Genomic DNA, 20,324 nt, shown 5'->3' with positions numbered 1-20,324 from the left:
ATTCAGTTTGGGATATTTGGAAAGGAGATATTACAAGCAATACTTCTTGAGTGCTAAAGAGTTCACGATACAACGAAATTTAAGACAGTGACTTGAAATTGATGAATGATAGTGTAATTATTTATATTGGTTAGATGATTGTTGTAATAGTTGCTACACGAGGCAATTTAGATTTCTTACTGTTAATTTTGTATTGTGGAAGTTAAATTATTTATAGTTTTTCTGATTATGTGTACGCGATACAGTACAAAGATCAATGAAATACATTGTTTCTTGTTAGAAGAACATTTTTTCGAATTATCTTCAAACACATTTATCTTGCTAACAATAAGTTCAATCATTATCAAGACTGTTGATTTTTCGTTTATTTTAAACCACCAAGTTTTCTAATAAAAATTCATTACATTATATAAAGTAAAATATTTAACATCATTTACACTGCATAGCAGATAAATGAGTTATATCTTCGTTTGCATTTATTAGTTCTCTGGAAACTAGGGGAAAACATTTTAATAATTCTTTTGACAGTGTAACAAGTATTGCAATGATATAATTCTGACAAATTTATGGTTATTTAAAGGAACTGAGGTAAAATTAAATACAGATGCACTATTGTACTGAAACTAAATAAGCCACTAATCCGGAAGAGCCACGTGACGTATTCCCAGACGTCATTTCCATACACGTGCACGTCATTGTCAGTTTTGGCACAAATCAATGATGACGTTCGTACTACGTGCTTTTAGAACAGCTAGTCAAGAGTTTATTTATCCAATTTTGAGTTTCAGTAATTTTTGAAACGAAACTGCTTTAACATTCCAATGAATTTGGTATACAAATTAGTTTATTATTATTAAACAGAAAATAGTTTATACAGTCAGGTAAGTCACAAAGTGGTCTTTAAATTCATCACCACCATCCACTTTCATAAAACATAATGAATTGTGATCAAAAACCTATTAATATGGTTTTATTTCTTCACGTGTACAGTACCACAAAGCAAATAAATTAAAATAATGTATAATATTAAACTAATTCGTACATATCCAGATAAAAGTAACTCTAAAATATTAAAACTATATGCACGAAGATATCGTTTCAGACACGTGTGGTGCGCTACCCTGGCCATCAATTATCAATTAATCAAACGTATCGATAATTAACCCTTTCGCTTCAACATACTTGCGATAAGATGATTTTGTTTTATAAAATTCTTCATAAATATTATTAGAGTAATTTAAAATTATTTTTTGTTGAAAACTTGGAAATGTCCGATGGGTTCTTGCACATCTCTAATATACGTTTTTTGGGGCGAAAGGGTTAAATGTAAAAAAGGACCTGTTCAAAGTTTCGGAATGTAGTTGCTTTTGGAATGCTCTTACGCTGCCGTGTATCCTCGATATTTAATCGCGTAGGAAGCCAAAGAGTCGATCGATCAATCGTGATCAAATTTATCGTCACCGTCGAGAACATAATATCGTAATGTGTATAGTTTCTATGACAATACGTAAACAGTAGAGAAAGCTGAAAAATCCAATTTATATCCGTGGTTTTTGTTACACGATCACGGATCTATTTACACATATTGACGCGCTTCTATTTTTATATATGTATAGTAAGAGAATTGTAACATAGCATCAATATAGGATATTGTACATAAAACACAGTATTACCTATACCTATCGTGATAATCGTATTCTAGTATTTTTAATTCTTTGACTGGTATCGTGTTTTGCGTTACGTCTGATTGTTAGCATTGAAAATTTTCAAATGTTTCTCAGTTTACTTATATCAATAAAATTTAATATTTTTTTAAATATTTCGCCTAATAAATATTTAAGAATCTATCAAAATTTATAATAAACTTGTAAAATCTCCCTTTTGAGCAACAGACTTTGTGATAACAAACGCTCAACAAGTTTCATATTATCCCGCTTATAATTTACCTATATAGATAAAGTAGCGTATATCAAACAATTGATTCGCTCGGAATACCGGATATTGCCAGTCAAAGAGTTAATATTGACCGTGGTAACCAAGACGGTCGGTGTCGATGGTATCAGTAGTAGCGGACCGCACTAGTCAGACACGATACTGAGCTGTCAGTTTCTAAGACAGCTTTGTATTACATCAAAATGATCGTCTTGATCTAGTTGCGGAGACAGTTCACATCAAACGGCATTCATACATATAATCTTTTATTTTTAATTTACGCTAATACACGTAGATACTAATTAACACGTTAATTGCAACAGTAGTCAAACATAATTATTAAGTGTGTGGTAGATTAATTTTCAAATTTATCTTCAACTTTTCTTTCATTAATTATTCAATTATACACAATTTGACGTAATTACCCACTCCAAATGGACAATAACACATACAGCTGTTACCCTGAGATCGAACATGTTAATTAATTAATTTCATATTGATCGAAGAATTGCCTAATTTCTAACGATAAAGATCGCGATATTTAAATTATTATCAGAGCTAATTAAAGAATCTTCAACGATCAATAAATAGAGATTAATTAATACAATTATTTTTCCATTTGAACAAACATCAGACGCAACCCATATTTCCCGGTAACGACAATTGTTCGTCGAATGATCGAATTTCCAAGCACGTCATCGCGCACCAGTTCGATCTCCCATTTTTCCCGCTGGAAAATAATCATGGCCGTTCGGTTTTACGGGACGATTCGTAGTTTTAAAGGGGAAAAGGAACGTCGACACCAATTATGAATCGCGTAATGAGCGACACAGCGACAGACACACGCGTTTTACGTGTCCTGGTTCTCGGAACTCGTCGATATTGGCATGAAACCAGCTGAGCGGCGAATGTCTGGCTTGATTTTAGGCCGAGTTATTTACATACGAATGGAGACCGAACCAAATGCATTTGCCAAACATTTTTTTTTTTCCATTTTTATTTTATTTCTCTTCCCTTCCGTACGTAAGCTCGATATTTTCAACATCTGCAAACTGGTCGCGCAATATGTCTGGTATAATTTGAACGAGAGAGTGAGAGGCAGCTGACGATTTATGGAACGGGTATCGAACCGGTAATTGTTTAGCCGATAATTTTGTTTCGTGGTAACGCGTTCGAAAGGTAATTAACGCCCGAAATTGTCGGGTTTTTTGATGTACCTATTGGCCCGGGTTTCTTGACTAACGAAATGAAATTGGCGTGACGTACAGTGAGTCACAAAAGTATTCTGGTGTTTCTGTTGATGGATATAATAGTTTCTATTTTTCTTATTTTTCTTATAGTGATACTTTGGTAATTGAGACATTATAAGAATCGATGAAATTTTGTATATTAATAAATTTTATACAGGGTGTTAAAAAATACCCTTAAGACCTCTACACACTGGATAGATCACGAAAAATCGAAGTGAAAAGTTCTGTGGCATTTTTCGATGGGTTCAGTAGTTTAGTCACATTTGGTTGTTGAAAATTGACCAATTAGCGCGCCGCTGAGCGTCACGCTTACACATGCGCGTATCTATTTGGGGCCCTCTCCCCTCCAACGTCATTCTCTCCGCGGCTACTTACGAGGTAAGGTGGTATTTCTGACCCAGGGAAGTCTACCATGTTCGATACTGTACAATTATCAAACAATATTAAAATTGTTATACTGTATATTGCATAAATTATCCGCGTACCACTCAGCTGCCTCTCACGTACTATTAGTGATCCTTGTACTCTACTAATTAAGACTCACTGCCCTAAAGGATTTGAAATGTCTCTGTATAAATTTGGAGAAAATTTTATAACCAATTAATTTTTTAAGTTTCTATTTTATTTTAATGTTTTAGAAGAATTCTATGGAGAATTTTCTATCTTCATTCTAAAAATTTTTCTTCATCCTTTTTAAGATTTGTTTACGTCTTCTATTATTTAAACGGTTAAATCATCGCATTCTAATTTCATGCAGAAATATCTCTCAGCAAAGTGACGATAATCAGAGACAAGGGTTCGTGATAAATTTCCTTCTTTTAGCTTACTATTTACAGTGAATGTTGTTTTTTAATCCGAATCGAGGACGAAGAGAAACTCTTTGATAATATCGTATCAAGTGTCAGGTCTTAGTTCATCCTTTGTGTACTTTGCTTACCGACGTTCCTCATCGATTTTCGATTATCGTCGTTTCCGCGATGAATATTCTTAAAGGGATTGACGTAGATCGATCGAAACGATTATAGAACGCGGTGAGAAATGGCAGAAGGGTTTTACGCGAAGGGATCCAATTGCTAGATGTTATCTCTTAAGAAAAATTCTCTGTGAGCTTTGCTTTCATCTTTAATAACAATCGAATTGTACGCATCTTACATTATCATTAAAACTACGTAGAATTTCTTTCATCAATATTATGATTCAGTATTTAAAATTCATGTTTTCATGCTATTATACTGAATCATCTTTCATTTAAATCTTCATTTAAATTTTTCTGTTGCTTTTAGAATATTTCCCTTATATGTATATTATGTATTTTATATTTCATACAGATTATAAAACTAATATTTTTTTTGCTTTAATATGTGGCAAACAAAAGTTTATTTAATAATATAAATTGGGTAATATTTGGAAAGCTGAAGAAGAAAAGAGGAACATCACATACACCACGTTTTCATTTCATCAAATCATAGTAAAATTATAGAAAACAGAAAATTTTTTAATGGAGATTTAAATAGCGATAATTTTTATATATTGCATCAAATAAGAGATTGAATATCTCTTAGCAATATTTAAAATAAACAAAATTATTTTTTCAAAAATTTCGATCGAAATGTTTCAAGAAAGAAACAAATTTCTAGTAATTGAATCGCAATATCCATACGAGTATAAAATTTGTATTCTCCATAGAGATACTGTATCGAAAACTGGAAAATAATTTCCATCCGAGGATATTTTCCAAGCGGAATAACGAAACTTGTCCCTTCCTTTCGAGGGAATTTCTTTTCATAATAAAATATTCATCGCGTGGCTGTGTCCCCGGTTCAAAGGGAGAAATTTCCCTGGATAAAACAGTATTTTCCGACGAAACGTATCGTACCGATGCGAGCAAAGGAAAAACCCCATGTGTGTATTTTTCGACGTTGTGTTTCGCGTTATCGATAGTACAACGGACGAACGGAGAGCCAATGAAAAAACATGAGTGAAAGCGAGAAAAATCCACGTTTGAACGAAAGAAATCAAGATAGAATGATGTGAACGGCAACAACAGCACTGTATATTATTACAATTATTTATTATTGCGACATGTTCGTTGACTATTATGTTAGAAATAAAAACTACATTGAGAAAAATGCCCGGATGAATATGCGTCTGTGTTCTTCCTTCTCTTCGACATTTCTTTTTCTTTTTCGCGCCATTTCACGTATCTTGCAGTCATTTTCACGATTTATATTTTGAGAAAGAAAAGGACGAGGACACTCGTGGTGCAAGGAAAATGGGACAAGAAACGGCATCGCTCGGTATTTACTTGTCTCTTCATTGTTTAGCTGCTCGAGCATCGAATGCTCGATCATTGGTATTAAACTCAACAATGTCGAAAAGAACGACAAGGAAACGACTGAAGAATTTGACGAAAGTCGTCGAACAATAAGAAGTTTCAACGACGCTGAACCATTGAAAGGATGAATATTCCTTTTCGAGTAATTTCCTTTCTACCGAGTCGTTGTTCCGCCTTCTTTGCGGATGTTTTGCTTTGCGCCTTTACGAAACAAGATTTGCATTCCCTCAGAAAGGATCCGCTTACTCGAGAAAATTAATTAATGGCTTCTTTGAGACCCGGAGCTTGTCGCTTGTTTGCCTTTCAAACTGAAGAATCTTGTTTTGATTTTAATGAATTTATGATTTCGCGGTGATACTTGCGGTGCGTATTTTCTTCTGGTTTTCTAATTAATGGAAATACTAAGTTTCACTTTCCATTATGTAATTGATCTGAAAACTTAGAAATCATTTATTCAAAGTAGACCGGCCCCCTCACTATTCTAAAATTGTAATATTGCAAAAGTGCAAAATTCCAAAATATTAGAAGTCCAAAATTCCCAAACTTTAAGTTTCCAAGATTTTAAATTTCCAAAATTTCTAAAGAATGTGGCACACCTCAGAGAAAAATTCTAGTTACGTCAATGTCACCATATTATTCTCCTATTTTTCAATTTAAACTTTCCATTTGCTACCTTCCCTTAATAGTATAATTTTTCTTAACTTTAATTCTTTTAATTATTCGATAATTAAATGCAAGTCAATAGGAATGAATTCTTAACGAGCAATCAATGTGTTAAATTCTTATTACCTCCAAGCCACACAATTGCCTCTTTTATTTTTCTTTTCTTTTCATTGAACGGTGATTTTCTGAGGGTTCAACGGATTCGTAATCAATTACCCAATACATTCCTATTATTAAGCAATTGAAAGGACTGCGTTTTTCCGAAACAATGCTCTACGAAGAAAGTGGTATGGCTGAAAATCAATACTATTGTTTAGAGGACTATGACCCAGACTCCTTCCATTCAGGTGGCATTTATACCTCTGCTTCTGGTTAATTGACAGGAAAACAAAGACAATAACAGGAATGAAAACAGAGTTTGTTATTTTGAAAATTATTCGGATTGTAAATTCAGGTCATTCATTTATTTGTTCAAATTAGCTATAAAAAAAGCTTTCAAGGAAGAATATACAATTTTCAAAATAAAAAATTCTGATACCTATAATGTTTAATTATCATCTGGATAAGATTGCAATTATACAGAACGTTTCTATTTTAAATAATGGTTTTGTAATTGAATAATCGTGGTAAATTCATGCTAGTGGTGCTCGATTTATCCACAATTTCCAAATTATTTTCATTATCGGATTTTGAAATTTGAATGTGCAGCTTTGGATTTTTTCCTTTAATCATCTGTAAATATAAAAAACAGTATTAGGCTAGAATTTGAAAATTTTTATTAATTTTTCAATTTTTCTTTTAGTGAAAAGTTATTAGTGGATCATTGTTCAAGGAATATTCAAAGCAACGTATTACTTTATTAAAATGAAATTTCATATACAATGCGTTTAAAAAGTAATACTGATAAATTCTGTGACTAAAACGGTCATTAAATTTACTGTATTCGCAGGTTGCATTGCATTAAATGCATTCACACGAAATTCCAGAATTGCAATCCTACCCTGGAATTTCGAATTATGTTACGGCATGTCCGTTCTCATCCGCTCGAGAAGGCATCACAATTTGATTTAAATTCACCTCGTCATGTTCATTGTTGCCTCATGCATGCAAACAACGAATTTTTAAAATAAAGACAAATTCCTTGTACGACATCCTCTAGAATATCATTCCACAAGATTTCCATGTTTTCATTCCATGACACAATTTGCAAAATTGTAGCAGATTCCAAAATTTGATATTTTGTGAAATAGGTAGTAAATGGAAATAATTTACTTTATTTGAAAATAATAAATAAAATTAGGATACTAGCAAAAGTAATTTTATTTTACAATGTACATATTTTATTTTAAATTCATTTTATCCCCCTATGGATCCACCTCTGTTTAAAAATGTATTCCATATTTTTTCTCCACTTACCTTTATCTCTACTTTTTTATTATTAATATTGCCCACTTTAGATTCCATTTCCTCTTCTTCATCAATATCGTCATTTTCATTGTTGTACGTCGGAACAGTATCTCTTTCATAATTTTTCTGTCTTTCTCGATAATTATTATCCCTATATTTAGTTTCTGCTTTAGGTAGTTGGATCACAATAGTATAGGGTTGATTTTCAACCCGTCCATCGAAATCGTTCCTCGGTGAACGATATCTGAAACGTCGAACAAGCATCTCGTTAATTTTTCTAACAAAACTAATTTCCCTCGTAAACAATAATAGGGTTTTCTCGCCCGCAGATTGTCATCCATTTTTTACCAAGTTACTTGAGCTGAAATCAATTGAAAGCGATTCCCTTTGATTTTTGAATAAAATTCAATACGTAAAATATGGGAATTCCTCTTTTAATTTCTCTTTAATAAATTTATTATCCTAGTAAATTCATACAGAGAGTTTATCAATTTCAAATATCATTGCTTGAAAATATAACAGTCTGTTAAAATTTCAATTTTTTATTTAAATATTTCTCATACATTTATTATTATCATTCAATTTACGTCACAGAGAAAGAATAAATGAGAATGAATATAAAAAGCAAACAGGTTAAATTATTACCCTATTCTTCTTTATTGCTTTTATATCATTTTCCTACCATATAATTTAATATTCAATTCATACCTGTAATAAGTTGACCTGCGTGAATAATAGTCTTCCGATGGGATCCTCCTAAAACGATAGAACCTCGATGATTTGTGACCATCGTGAAATCGTGGCCATCGCGATGGTCTGCGTTGATAATACTTGTACGGTCTTATAAGTTTATAAATCTCCTCTGATTGAATAGTCTCGTGCAGGAGGATGAAAAATGGAAGTAGAAAACAGTACTGGGGGCAGGCATGAATCATTGGCTTTATATACATTAAATTAAATCGAACTGAATTGAATACCCTTAACACACTGACTGCCATATCATCCCTCCCTATTTGGGTGGCACTTAAATTTTTATAGAAATCCATTATACGTATTATTAATTAAATATTGTGACAATAATAACTCAAAATTTGTTAAAAATAAAAATGAAAATAAAAATGACTAATAAAATTTTCATAGCGTTTGCTTGGCAGTCAATGTGTTCAAAAAGGTGATAAATTAAAATTCGTAGTCAATTAAAAAATCAATGAAAATAATAAGATTGATGGCTGATTTCTGATAGGACACGAATTGTTTAATTATTCGATCCAATTGAATTCACTGTGAACAAAGTATTTTTCTAGAAAACCTTGAAAGTATTTGACGTTTCCTTCAATTTCGAAAATGAAAGGACCGTGACAGAATTCAGTGATAAGCATCGGTGATGCTATCAATGATGAGAGAAACTGGCGTTTCTTGGTACTTTGTGATGTGTCAGGTGATACAAATACACACATGCACGTAAAACGATACGTGAGTGTATTTACAAAGACGTTCCTTTGACGATTCTGCTTTCTACTTGGGTCTCGGATAATCATTTTAACGTACAATGTCGTGGGAATCTTAACTTCATTATTTCTTTTTTTTTTCAGATAAAACAGAATATACTCCTTTCACTTTTTCTTAAATTTTAGATTATTTTAGAGATTAGTAAAATATTAAAGAAATACAGATGTTTAATGTAATAAATTATTATAATTATTTTAATGGGCAATGTACTGACAATTTCATCTTCACTGTTTCCTTTTATCCATTTCAAATTTTAATAAAATTTATTTTCACTTTAAATATTCATATTTAAATTCAGTATATTCGTATAAAGAGACTTTCTGAAGATATAAAAAAACACTTAATAATATCACAGGATTAAATTAAAATAAATACTCACTCGTGTAAGTATGTTCATAATCAAAATATGAAAAGCACACAGTTTATGTAATTATTCTTCTCTATAGCTTAAAACACTATAACATCACTTATTTTATTTTATTTTATTTTATTCTTCGATATATAGGAGAAGGTATATAAATCACATTTGAAATTATGTTTCACCCACTTTTAAACAATATATTCAATGTTCTTGTTGATTTCAGTTACAATGCACATCCTCGTGCGTTTAGTGACACTGGATGATTCGAAAACTTAGATCAGTTTAACTTTCTTTTATATTTTCCCCACTTAATTCCAATAAGGGGACACGTTCATCTTAGGTTCGTTTCTTTTCCTCTGGGAACTTTCTTTTTTATCTGTACCAAATCTTAGACAACTGGGCCAAATTAAGGCAATAACTCGGCTCCATTAAAGAAGTTCATTCACCTTAAAAGAATAAGCATTCATTTTAATATTTAAAGCCTTGACTCATTATGACGATTATGTTGCAAATATGATAAAATGGAGAGTGAAATTTAGTAAAAAAGGTAATTTCTTAATGTTTATCTAATGAATTGTTATGTAGACATTTCTATTGTTAATTTTCCATGGTCTGTTATATTCTATTACTACGAGTTAGCTATTCGCTATTCTACTATACATTCTATTGTCACCAGAAGTCTATTGTCAAGAATCTTCCATTATCTCGAGGTTCCCCTTGCAAGGTCTTCCGTTTGCATCCGTTTAATTGTTAGTTTCTGTATATGAACAAACAATGTAATTTTCGTTAGGTCGAAAATGAGATATTAAAATAAATGAAAAATGAACCAAATTATTTATTCGTATAATTTACAAATGAATAAATATATAAATCAGTAATTGTTAATAGTGAAAAACATTTTTCAGTTAAATGTATTATTTGTCAATTATTGTTTGAAACCAAATTTTGATCCCCGACCTGAATTATCCTAGCGTAAGAAGGACACGCCTGATGTTAGACGTTGTTGTAACGGATGAAACAGGATAAGCTTGAGCCGTTTTCATTTCCGGTGTCTGGTCCCGCCTTCGCGATTTTACGAAGACCGACTTTAATACCGAGAAACTGTACGGATAATAAAAGGATCAGCGAAAACTGGAACGACGTCGGTGCCAAAAAGTTTGACGCGCGTTCGAGGGTCAAAGATACCATTTTCCGTTGTCAGTAAATCCAAAAACACCGAACAAATCGGAAATAATCTCACCTGATGAAGTTCCGAAACTATCAACTGTGAGCATTAGAAAAATATTCATTGTAAATTGTAATCACTTTCCATTTCATTTTGAATGAAGTTAACTCATCATTTAAATAGGCGAATGATCAAAACCCTGCGAAGGATTTATTTAAAAAATGTTGCAGAGTATCAAATGGATATTGGTGTTTTCATAGAAATATCAAACGAATATTAATTCCGTTTGATATCTATACGTTTGATACTATTCAATATGGTATCATAATTTGCGTACTGAAATTGATAATATTGAGTCAATATCGTTCCAATCACTAACTAGTACTCTCGGACATATTATATAACATTGCAATGAGGTGATCGTGGATGTGAATTATTGTCAATAACATCCTAGGACTGATCGAGAATGCAATTAATGGATAGAATGTACAAACACGGAATTACTTAACGCTTATAAAAGGATCAATTTAACTCTTTCGCTATTATGGATCATGAATAAAATTAAACTAAGTAATAAATTTTAAATGCAAATTCTATCAATAATAGGATCAAAGGTGGAAATTATGGAAGGTAATGAGATAAACAGGGGATGAATTCAATTAAATTGGAGATTGAAAGTGGATATGAATAATTCTGACCAGATGGAATTTAGTGATAGTCATCAAAAATGTAGAAAAAAACCAGCTCCACTGGTAAATAATTTTCATCAACAAAATTAGTTTATTTACGTTTAATACATAAACAGCCCTAGCGAAAGGATTAATATCAGTTTAAGAGAGATTTCACTGGTAGAAACGTGAAAAAATTATGAAACAATTGTTTGTCACGGTGTCGTATATAAAAAGCTGTCAGTATAAACACGTATAAATAATTGTATTTATCAAAGCTTTGAAGGAAGCATATCAATCGGTCTATTTTTTATCTTTCGACGCTTCGAAGGAAGTACATAGTAAGGATTAATTATGGTAAGTAATTCGTACAATTATCATTTACAATGGCTATATACAGAACCGCAGTAAAATTGACGAAAAATAATGAAAGGAAGAAGGAGAAAGTTAAGAGAAATTAAATTAAAAAATTTGTCTATGTGAAGTTGAAAAACTGCAAAAAATTTATTAATAAAAATTACTAGTAAAAATGATAGCTCATGCTACAGTTTCGTCATCTTATTGCGGCTCTGTGTATGATTTATGGCAAATTCAACCCTTTGCACTTTCGATACGATGTTCCAACCCCTTATCTTACAGTAAGACAAATGTGATAACGTGTCGCATACGTAACGCAGGATGCGTCAAATATAACGATGACAAATCATGCGCCAGATATATCGTGTTCTTACGTGGTAGTCGCGGTGAACTCGAATATTAACAACTGATATTTTCCCGACGATACGTTATCAAGCTGTAACCTCGGGAAATTGAGTGAGAATAATTAACACGTTAAATTTCACAGTGGAAACAGACTTATATATGTATATTACACTTCACGAAATAATTATAATTATATGATAATATTGATGGTACTTTTTAATTCTTCTTAAATACCCCACATGGTATTTAACGTACTAAAGATTAACAATTTTTCGACAGATGTTCTTTAACGAATAATATAGAATATCATTAATTAGACTCAGCAAAATTAATTCTTGAATATCTACGGGTTAAATTACGATAAACATTAAATCAACATACTATCTTCTATTTACAAATAAAATAAACACATACCTGTTGATGAATTAATAAATAAATGTAACATGTTAACGTTTTGATTACTATATTGAAATCATTAATCATCTTATGAGATAGTGCTTATATTTTTAAAAAAAACTTAGAAATGAATCTTTAGTTATTTATATCATTTATCATCCCAAGTATTTAATATGAGTATTTCTAATTACTTTCTTAGACAAGGAAGATAATTTCTTATAATATGTATACTGTATTCTTATAGAAATTCAAACGACATTCACGTACAAGTAGGATCGTAGACAAAGTGTCAACTATCACAGTGGAAATTACCGTATATGCATAATAAGACACATTATCAGATTATATCGTTTACTGCAGATATCATATAATTGCTTAACCCTTTCGTTATTATAGACGCATATATAGTTAAATTTCGTGAAAAATATTTTGAAATAAATATTTGAATTAATATTTTTATATCAGAAGTTATGTCTATTAGATAATTTGCACTTGAAGGACTATACTTCTTAACCCTTTCAAAGGGTTGAAAAAGTCAGACAACAGATTGTCCAGTGCTTCGAGACGTCGCGGTCATCCCGAAAGGGTTAATTTCTCAATAGAAGTTTCTAGTTCGTCACTTAACATTCTTAACAAATTATTAACTCTAATTCAAATTATTCTTCCTCTTTTTCATTTTTTAATTATTCGACTTTCGATAATCAACGTGTAAACAAAGTGCAAAGGGTTCACAATCAGACTTGTCTCTAAAAAGTACTCTTTACTAAACATAATGGTCGAGAGGAACATTGTTCCTGATTTTTTAATCGTTTAACTTTCATTCGTTTTAATGTACATTTGAAAATTTCATTTTCCTAATGTTCGTGCATTAGATTTACCATTTCATTTCCTTTTTTTTCAATTTTTCACCGAAATAATTTTAATTTTCTACTAGCAATTTTTATTCATTTAACATATCTAAAAGCTGGAAGAACGGAAACATTCAGAACCCTCTAAAAATGGAAGCTGTCATATTCACAATTCTTAAATTAGAAACATAAAATTAAGAAACTGCTCTATCAATTCTAATTAGGATTCTGGAAAGTTGTACAATGTCCTAAATACACGTACAAAATTAACAACTTATTTAACAGGAAAATTCGAACAGACTAAGTACAATTCCATAAAGTTGTATGGTCTCTTAAATACACGTTAGAAATTATTAACTTATCCAGTAGATGTTGTTCTTCAATTTTTATTTGAAAATTGTCTATATCTAAAAACTCTATTATAAAACGAATCCACCTATATTAACCCTTCCGCTACGACGTATGCTTGGTCACTAAAGTTCAATAAATAATATATTTATAATATACTTTGATACTTTCAAGGAAAATTGTTGACTACATATACCTTTACTATATAATAGCATAAACATACTTTCGATTTTACAAATTTTTTACATAAGCGTTATTTAATTTTATTAACCCTTAGAGTACTGCAACCAGATGTAGGTACATATCCAAATAAATTTTCTAAATTATTTATTCACTCGGTAATTAATTCAGCAATCTATAATTTAAAGAAGATTTAAAATTTTGTACTAATCATTTTTATTTCAATTTAAAAAATGATCATTTACCCCGTTTTGTACTATAAAGGTTAAAAAATGCAAAACCAGTCTATTTGATAGACTTAATATACTATCGTCAATTTTTTGAATAGAATATAATTTTAAACTATTTATCACAAATTCTATCCAAGTATTTCAGTACATAATATTATGTATATATCGTTGCATACAGCGAAAGGGTTAAAAATGAAGCAACTTTGGAACACGATCGTATGTGGTAAGCAGGAACACCGTTTCTTTTACGACGACCCTAAAAGACAACTTCTAGGATAAACTTGTCACCGTGAAACATGGTTGCAATAAAATTGAGTAGTATACTACGCGTTTGTTCCTTGGGGCTCGGTACAGTCGGTGGGTTTCACCTCGAGCCACCAATCGTTAGGATAGTGATATTTTTGCAATTCGATGCCCTCCCTCGGGACAGGCATTAGTCGACCGCCGAACTGTTTCGCTGGCAAGGGAGGTATAACTAGTTGCGGTGGAAAACATTGAAGGCTGGGGGAAAACTCGCAGTCAGGAGGAAGCACCCTTCTTGTCCAACCCACTCTTCTAACCATTCGTGTCTGCAAAAGGAAAACATAAATTACATTTCCTTCTGGTGTAACATTTTCTTTCTGATTTTAAAAATTGAAGTCGGGAGGAGATATTTCTTTGCAAACGCCATAAATATTTCACTGACATATTCAACATTTAGCGAATGGAACATGCTTTTTGGAAAATAAGGTACTTCTGTGTACTACCGTAGTAGAACACTTCCGTCTGCGGAACTTCAAGTGACGCTAATAAAAGAAAGTTCACCGGTTTATTGCCAAAAATCCTGCCAAGGAGTGATCTTCTGTTGTCCTAGTTATGCAATATGTAAAATGCATCTCGTAAATCGCGTAGAATATTCGCGCCACCTCGTTAAATTTACAACTCGTAACGGAAGACACTTGAGAGCTTAAACTTACGGTTCTTATGGGTCTAGAAATCGTTACAACCTCGTGTTTCATGCAAAGATGGATCGTTAGCAAATACTAAAATTGGTGATAAACTTTTAGCTGTTCTAAGAATCTGCATATCCGGAGACCAAGTAAACATTTTATTTTATACAAAACGTGAAAAATATTTTCGTTGTCCTAGAAAATAATTTTCTATATCACTGATAGCTGAACTTTAATCAATCACCTGCCACAAATTTATGATATAACAATTATTCGTTATCAAGGAAAAAGACGAAAATCCTATTTAGAATTTTTAAAGCAACGGTACTTTAATAAAATTATTTAGATACCTAAAGATGGCCACGGTAAAGTGTAAGCGAATATCTCAAGTGCCTAAAGGCAGCGATAGCAATGAAAGGATTAATTAAACTCACCACTGCGTCCTCTTCAAAGACGACGACCTCCACCTTGGGGGCGTCTTCGCCAACCTCGTGTTCCTGAATACGATACACACCGGCAGCGTGTAAATACGTCGCGCTAAGTCCAACTTCTCGGAAGGCTTTCGTGATCAAAACGTCGTCCCTTAACGTGTCAACCAAGCAGAGTTCGACTTTACGTGCCCAGGGTAGGGCACGACCGATTCGAACTTGACCCCAGAGTCCTCCGAGGCATAGAAAGTGCACGATGCCCAGTTTGGCCAACACCAAGTGAGCCCTAATGGAGTCACACACGATAGACAAGTTGAATGTAATCTAAACTGGTGAAACTTTGGAGAGTGAAAGTTTCACTTTGGTCACGAAACTGAACGTTGTTTGGTAATTGAAAGGGATTCTCGGTGATCAACATCTAATACACTCTCTGCTAAAACTTTCTTTGAAAAATTTGGTGGGACAGAACAACTGTGTCCGTTTAAATGTTTAATTATACGAAGGTAATTAATTTCTTGGAGATTTCGTTTTGGAAATTGTACTTTTTTTAGTTTGTTTACTGCTATTGAATCTGAATATTTATAAAATTGATAATAAAAAGAATTTAGAACGTTTTGAATTTAGAAAGGGATCGTGCAGAGGCAGTGGTAGTAATAAGTGGAAGTTAATTATTTAATCAATACAATTGTCTTGTAATAAGATACGGTTATTAGGTCATCGCAATCGATATCATCAAGGGTAGAAGCACCTGGATATCAATTATCTAGGTTAGTAATTAAATTTTTCAGTGCAGTGTTATTTTGACTTAGCTACAGAAATAAAATATGCAAAATATAGTGCAACTGGAATAAATTATAGCTTTAAAATGGCATGGGAAAAATTTAAATGGCGTTGAATGAAACATTACGTGATACATTATGGTTAGTACCGGAAGTGGAGGCATTTCAAAGATTTAAAGGTCATATCCATTTTTTTGAATGGAATTGTATGCTTTGATGTATATCAAATCTTTTGAACTAATCAGGTTTGGACCTAAGTAGCTTAATACTTTTTTGTAGGAAATAGAAAAATGCTTCGATTGATGCATCACAAAGTATAAAATCCCATTTAAAATAATCTTATTGGATATGCCTATTTTATTATAAGTACATGAATCGATGCCTGAATCAGGTGGTGTTCTATTCGACACCATCTAATTTTTCCTCGTCACACTTTCTTCTATCTTTTATTATCTCTTTCTATGTTCAAATTGACTAAAAGAGTTTAAGATCCCTGAAACTCCTTCTCAAACTCAATCTACAGTGAGGTATTTCCGGTAAGGATCAAGGTAAACTAAAGCGATAACTTTATTCGATAAGTTTATACAATAAGGAAGGACAAAAGTGCATTCAACGTTGAGATCTCCTGCTGGAGACGTAATTGCATCTCCGTGCAATACTCAAGGTCATACATGCAAGAGTGGAGAACAGGTCAGCATTCAAATAGTGGACAATCCAGCATGCGCTATCTGCACTTCGTCTCATAAGAACTTATCTATAGTCAGTAGGACTCAACCATATGGACCTGTAGGCAAGCTCGTGTAGTTTCTCCGTGAATTCCTCGGGGACGCTGCATGGTTGCCTGGGTGTTTCTTGCCGACTGAGACTGTACCAGAACAGCATGACCATGAGGAAGAACGCCGCCAACGCTCGTAGCGGAGTAATACGAAATCGTCTGCGGGACCAAAAGCTCATGCTGGTAACCTTGAACAACACAAAGGACCATCGTTGTCAAAACTAGAGTTCCACGGTTCCCGTTTTCAGGGAGCTCGGTTCCAAACGAACATTCGGCTTCCGTCAGAGCAATATCGATGGACACTGTTCGTTCACGATCTCAATTGGTCAACAAAATATCGATGGAACATAGCCACTAAGGATCCTCATGCGTAGTGTTCATTATCGTGGTCACTGGTCGTTGCGTAATTGCGAGGAACGCCGCAAATAATGGCACCGCGACGCTGTACGAGGTCGTGTTCGATCTCGTCCAATTGACACATGACCCACGTGTCTCACTAGGCTCATCCAAATTCACTTTCTTGCGACAATGCTTTTTTTCTCACCCTGGTCGCGCACCACCGTCACCGAATATTTGCGATTCCATCCTAACTAGCCCCCACTCTCCCTATCTGGAACCATGATAGAAGTGACAACGTCGCAATTGGATCGATCATTCTACCTTGCCGACCCATCGTGGATCCAGATTAGTAGCGCCATATTTAGAACCATAATCTAATTCCATCTGGGGGTGTCTGGGACTCTCTAAATCATGACCCATCGAGAACAAAGGTATGTCCAGTCTTCTACATTTGTAGTCACTGCCGCAACATACTGGTGCTGCACCACGCGGCCAACTTTTGTAAAATAGAAGAAACCTGTAAACGACATCCAAATTAGCATATACAAAACTCTCTGACATCCAAATTAGTATTATATGTACGTATTTATTTAGCCTCTCAAAATCAATCGTAGAGCGCGCAACAGAAGAGTTGACACAAATGAGATTTTTCGATAACGTCGGTATTGCAGATTGTAAAACACGAACTCTGAGAAGGTATACATACTATCCTGCTGAGGCGGGGTAAGTAGAGTACGAAAATAAATGCACCGACGCTCGGCTCGGTTTCTTTCATGGGAGGAGAGAAGTTTATCATTTTGATGGGTGGCTCGTCGAGGAATCTAAGTTAACCGATGCGGGACAGGGAAACGCGGCACGCTGGGGACTTTTGCGGCATTGCGGTTCGCACGTGACTACCAGAAATAGTTTTTCGCCTTTGGAATCTTAACGGATCGACGCCGCGGAGATTTCCGTGTTCCTTTTTCTACATCTTCTCTGCTTTTTGCTTTTTCTTTTGTATAAATAGATTCTTGTAATTTGTTGTGTCTCGTAAATCACCGACCCTTTGATATTGTCGGCGAATTGTACCTTCGATTTGAAACTTTCGGCGGGATGATTAGAGAGTCTGTTTTTATTTTCACTTCGTTGTGGCCTCTTTTTTTCGTTTTGGATTAATTTTGAGTCTTAAAAGTCGTAACATACCACCCTGTCGATAATAATAAAATGAAATAAATTACGACATAGTAAATTGCAATTTTCTATTGTAATTAAGATCTCCAGCTACTATACTGAAGTCATTTTATTCTTAACAAATCTTAGACATAATAAAGTTCCAAACAATTAATATGATGGACTTCTATCGAAAATCAAGCCTAGTTCATATCTGTATGAAGGACGTGTTAAGGTAATGATGTTCCTTTTGGATAACCCTGTAGTTATGCGAAATACCAGGCAGATCAAGCAGAACGAAGCGAAATTTCATCGGAGGCAAAGTTGAGGTAAAAAGTTGCGATGAAGGCTATTAAATACGGATGTTCGGAATAGGTGGTGCATTACGTGTACGCGATTCTCGTGCACGAGAATACCGTTACCAAGATAAACGTATATTTAATGGAATATTTGCCCCTGTGTCTCCCATAAAGAAACTATGCATTCTTATGCGAGTACACTATGGCTGCAATTTTGCAACTGCTTTCTTTTATGCTTACCTCAAGGATTAAAGGTCTTCAAATCTTTTACTTATCGTTATTATTGCTATTAATTTCTTTTAACAGAAAATATTTCTTATTGAAAATTTTTCATAAATCAATATTCATCGTGTAGATAAAACTTCGGTAATTATACAGAATATCGAATGGTGATTAGTACATGTATAAATGAAATTACTCAAGGCAATGACCTTTATAAGATATGTACATCAAGATCATTGAAACTTCTATTTAATACTTGAAGCTGTGAATTGAAAAATCTTGAAGAGATTTTTTCTCATCGACAGTCTCTTCGTAGGGGAATGTTTCATTTACGGGATGACTAGCATCCGCAAATTCGTCAACGCGGGAATAGGTTTAAAAATAAGATGTACCCCTGAAAATGTGGCGGTCTATTGGCGTTTCTGCTCATTAGGATAATTGAGTGGGCTCAAGGGCTCGACGCGATAACTCATTCAGAGACGTCGTTCCCTCGGAAAAAGTAAATACGAAGAGAACGAACAGTACAAGGGACTACGTGTTCGCTAAATGAGTTCCGTGAGTAACAAAACTGTCAGATAATTCATCGTCCTCGCACTTGCTGTTGGAGCGTCATTCTCGTAATACGTTACTAGTGATTTTCATGGAAAATATTGCTTGTGATTTAGCAACTATCGTTACTGTAAACCTTTTTATAATTTGTGGACCTTCATTAATTGCTGGGTAATGGAGCCTAAGTCATTAAACATCAACTACTGTACAAGTATCTGTAAAAATGTATCAATGTAATAGCTAGTACTATAAAATTTATGACGATAAATAATGGAGAAATAATGGAGAAATAAATTGTAAGATGATACTATTAAAAGTTTTATTGTAATTTTAAATACAATTATTTGATATAATGCAAAATACTATCAATGTTACTAAAAACATATAAATTCATTTCACTTGTTCAAATATTCAATACTTAAATAAAACCCATTCTATTTAAGACAAATTTAACTCTAACATAAATTTGAATGAAATGTATGAATATTAATATTCCAAAAAGAAAGCTATAAAAAGTGGCCATTTAATTGAAATTAAAAGAACCTATCGTATGAAGTTAATAGCTCTTTCATTATTCATTTTGACGGTGGTATTGTTTTATGTTTCCGTGCGATATTATTAATTTACATTCCCCGGAACCCATAGGAACCTTCTATTCACCGAATTGGAGCATTTCTGTGTGCCGTAAGTGGACGTGGAAAGAAAAATTGCGGCGAATGTCGTGGAACAGGGCGGGAACCGTAAAACAAACGTTTCGACGACGCGCTCTTCTCTCCTTCTAATTTTATCTTGCCGCTTCCCTTCGTGCTCCTTAGCCGTGTATTTTCGTAGCACGTGTCACCTACGTATAGGCACCTTATC

At 33.4% G+C, this 20,324-nt stretch overlaps 1 protein-coding gene across 1 annotated transcript; it reads right to left on the bottom strand.

Moving 5' to 3' along the window:
* Nucleotides 1-6,774: 6,774 nt before the first annotated feature.
* On the bottom strand, nucleotides 6,775-17,529 carry LOC114871442. Its single transcript, XM_029177351.2, has 6 exons — nucleotides 16,915-17,529; nucleotides 15,358-15,637; nucleotides 14,555-14,563; nucleotides 8,296-8,501; nucleotides 7,597-7,864; nucleotides 6,775-6,912 (listed from the first exon to the last, which is right to left on the bottom strand). The coding sequence occupies exons 1-6, from the start codon at nucleotides 17,082-17,084 to the stop codon at nucleotides 6,775-6,777; spliced, it is 1,071 nt and encodes a 356-aa protein (XP_029033184.2). The 5' UTR covers nucleotides 17,085-17,529.
* Nucleotides 17,530-20,324: the final 2,795 nt, after the last annotated feature.

The sequence above is a fragment of the Osmia bicornis genome, chromosome 2 (genome assembly GCF_907164935.1).
Source record: "Osmia bicornis bicornis chromosome 2, iOsmBic2.1, whole genome shotgun sequence".
Lineage (NCBI taxonomy): Eukaryota > Metazoa > Arthropoda > Insecta > Hymenoptera > Megachilidae > Osmia > Osmia bicornis.
Note: the sequence above shows the minus strand (reverse complement) of the source record. Positions and strands in the feature narration are given on the sequence as shown.

Bases quoted from the DNA above. Each gene is read 5' to 3' on its own strand.
- LOC114871442 (XM_029177351.2), bottom strand. From the start codon at position 17,084: ATGAGCTTTTGGTCCCGCAGACGATTTCGTATTACTCCGCTACGAGCG. The intron at 15,638-16,914 runs GTCCATATGGTT...TGACTCCATTAG, and splicing joins CTACACGAGCTTGCCTACAG to GGCTCACTTGGTGTTGGCCA. The intron at 6,913-7,596 runs GTAAGTGGAGAA...TTATATTTACAG, and splicing joins ATAAAAAAGTAGAGATAAAG to ATGATTAAAGGAAAAAATCC.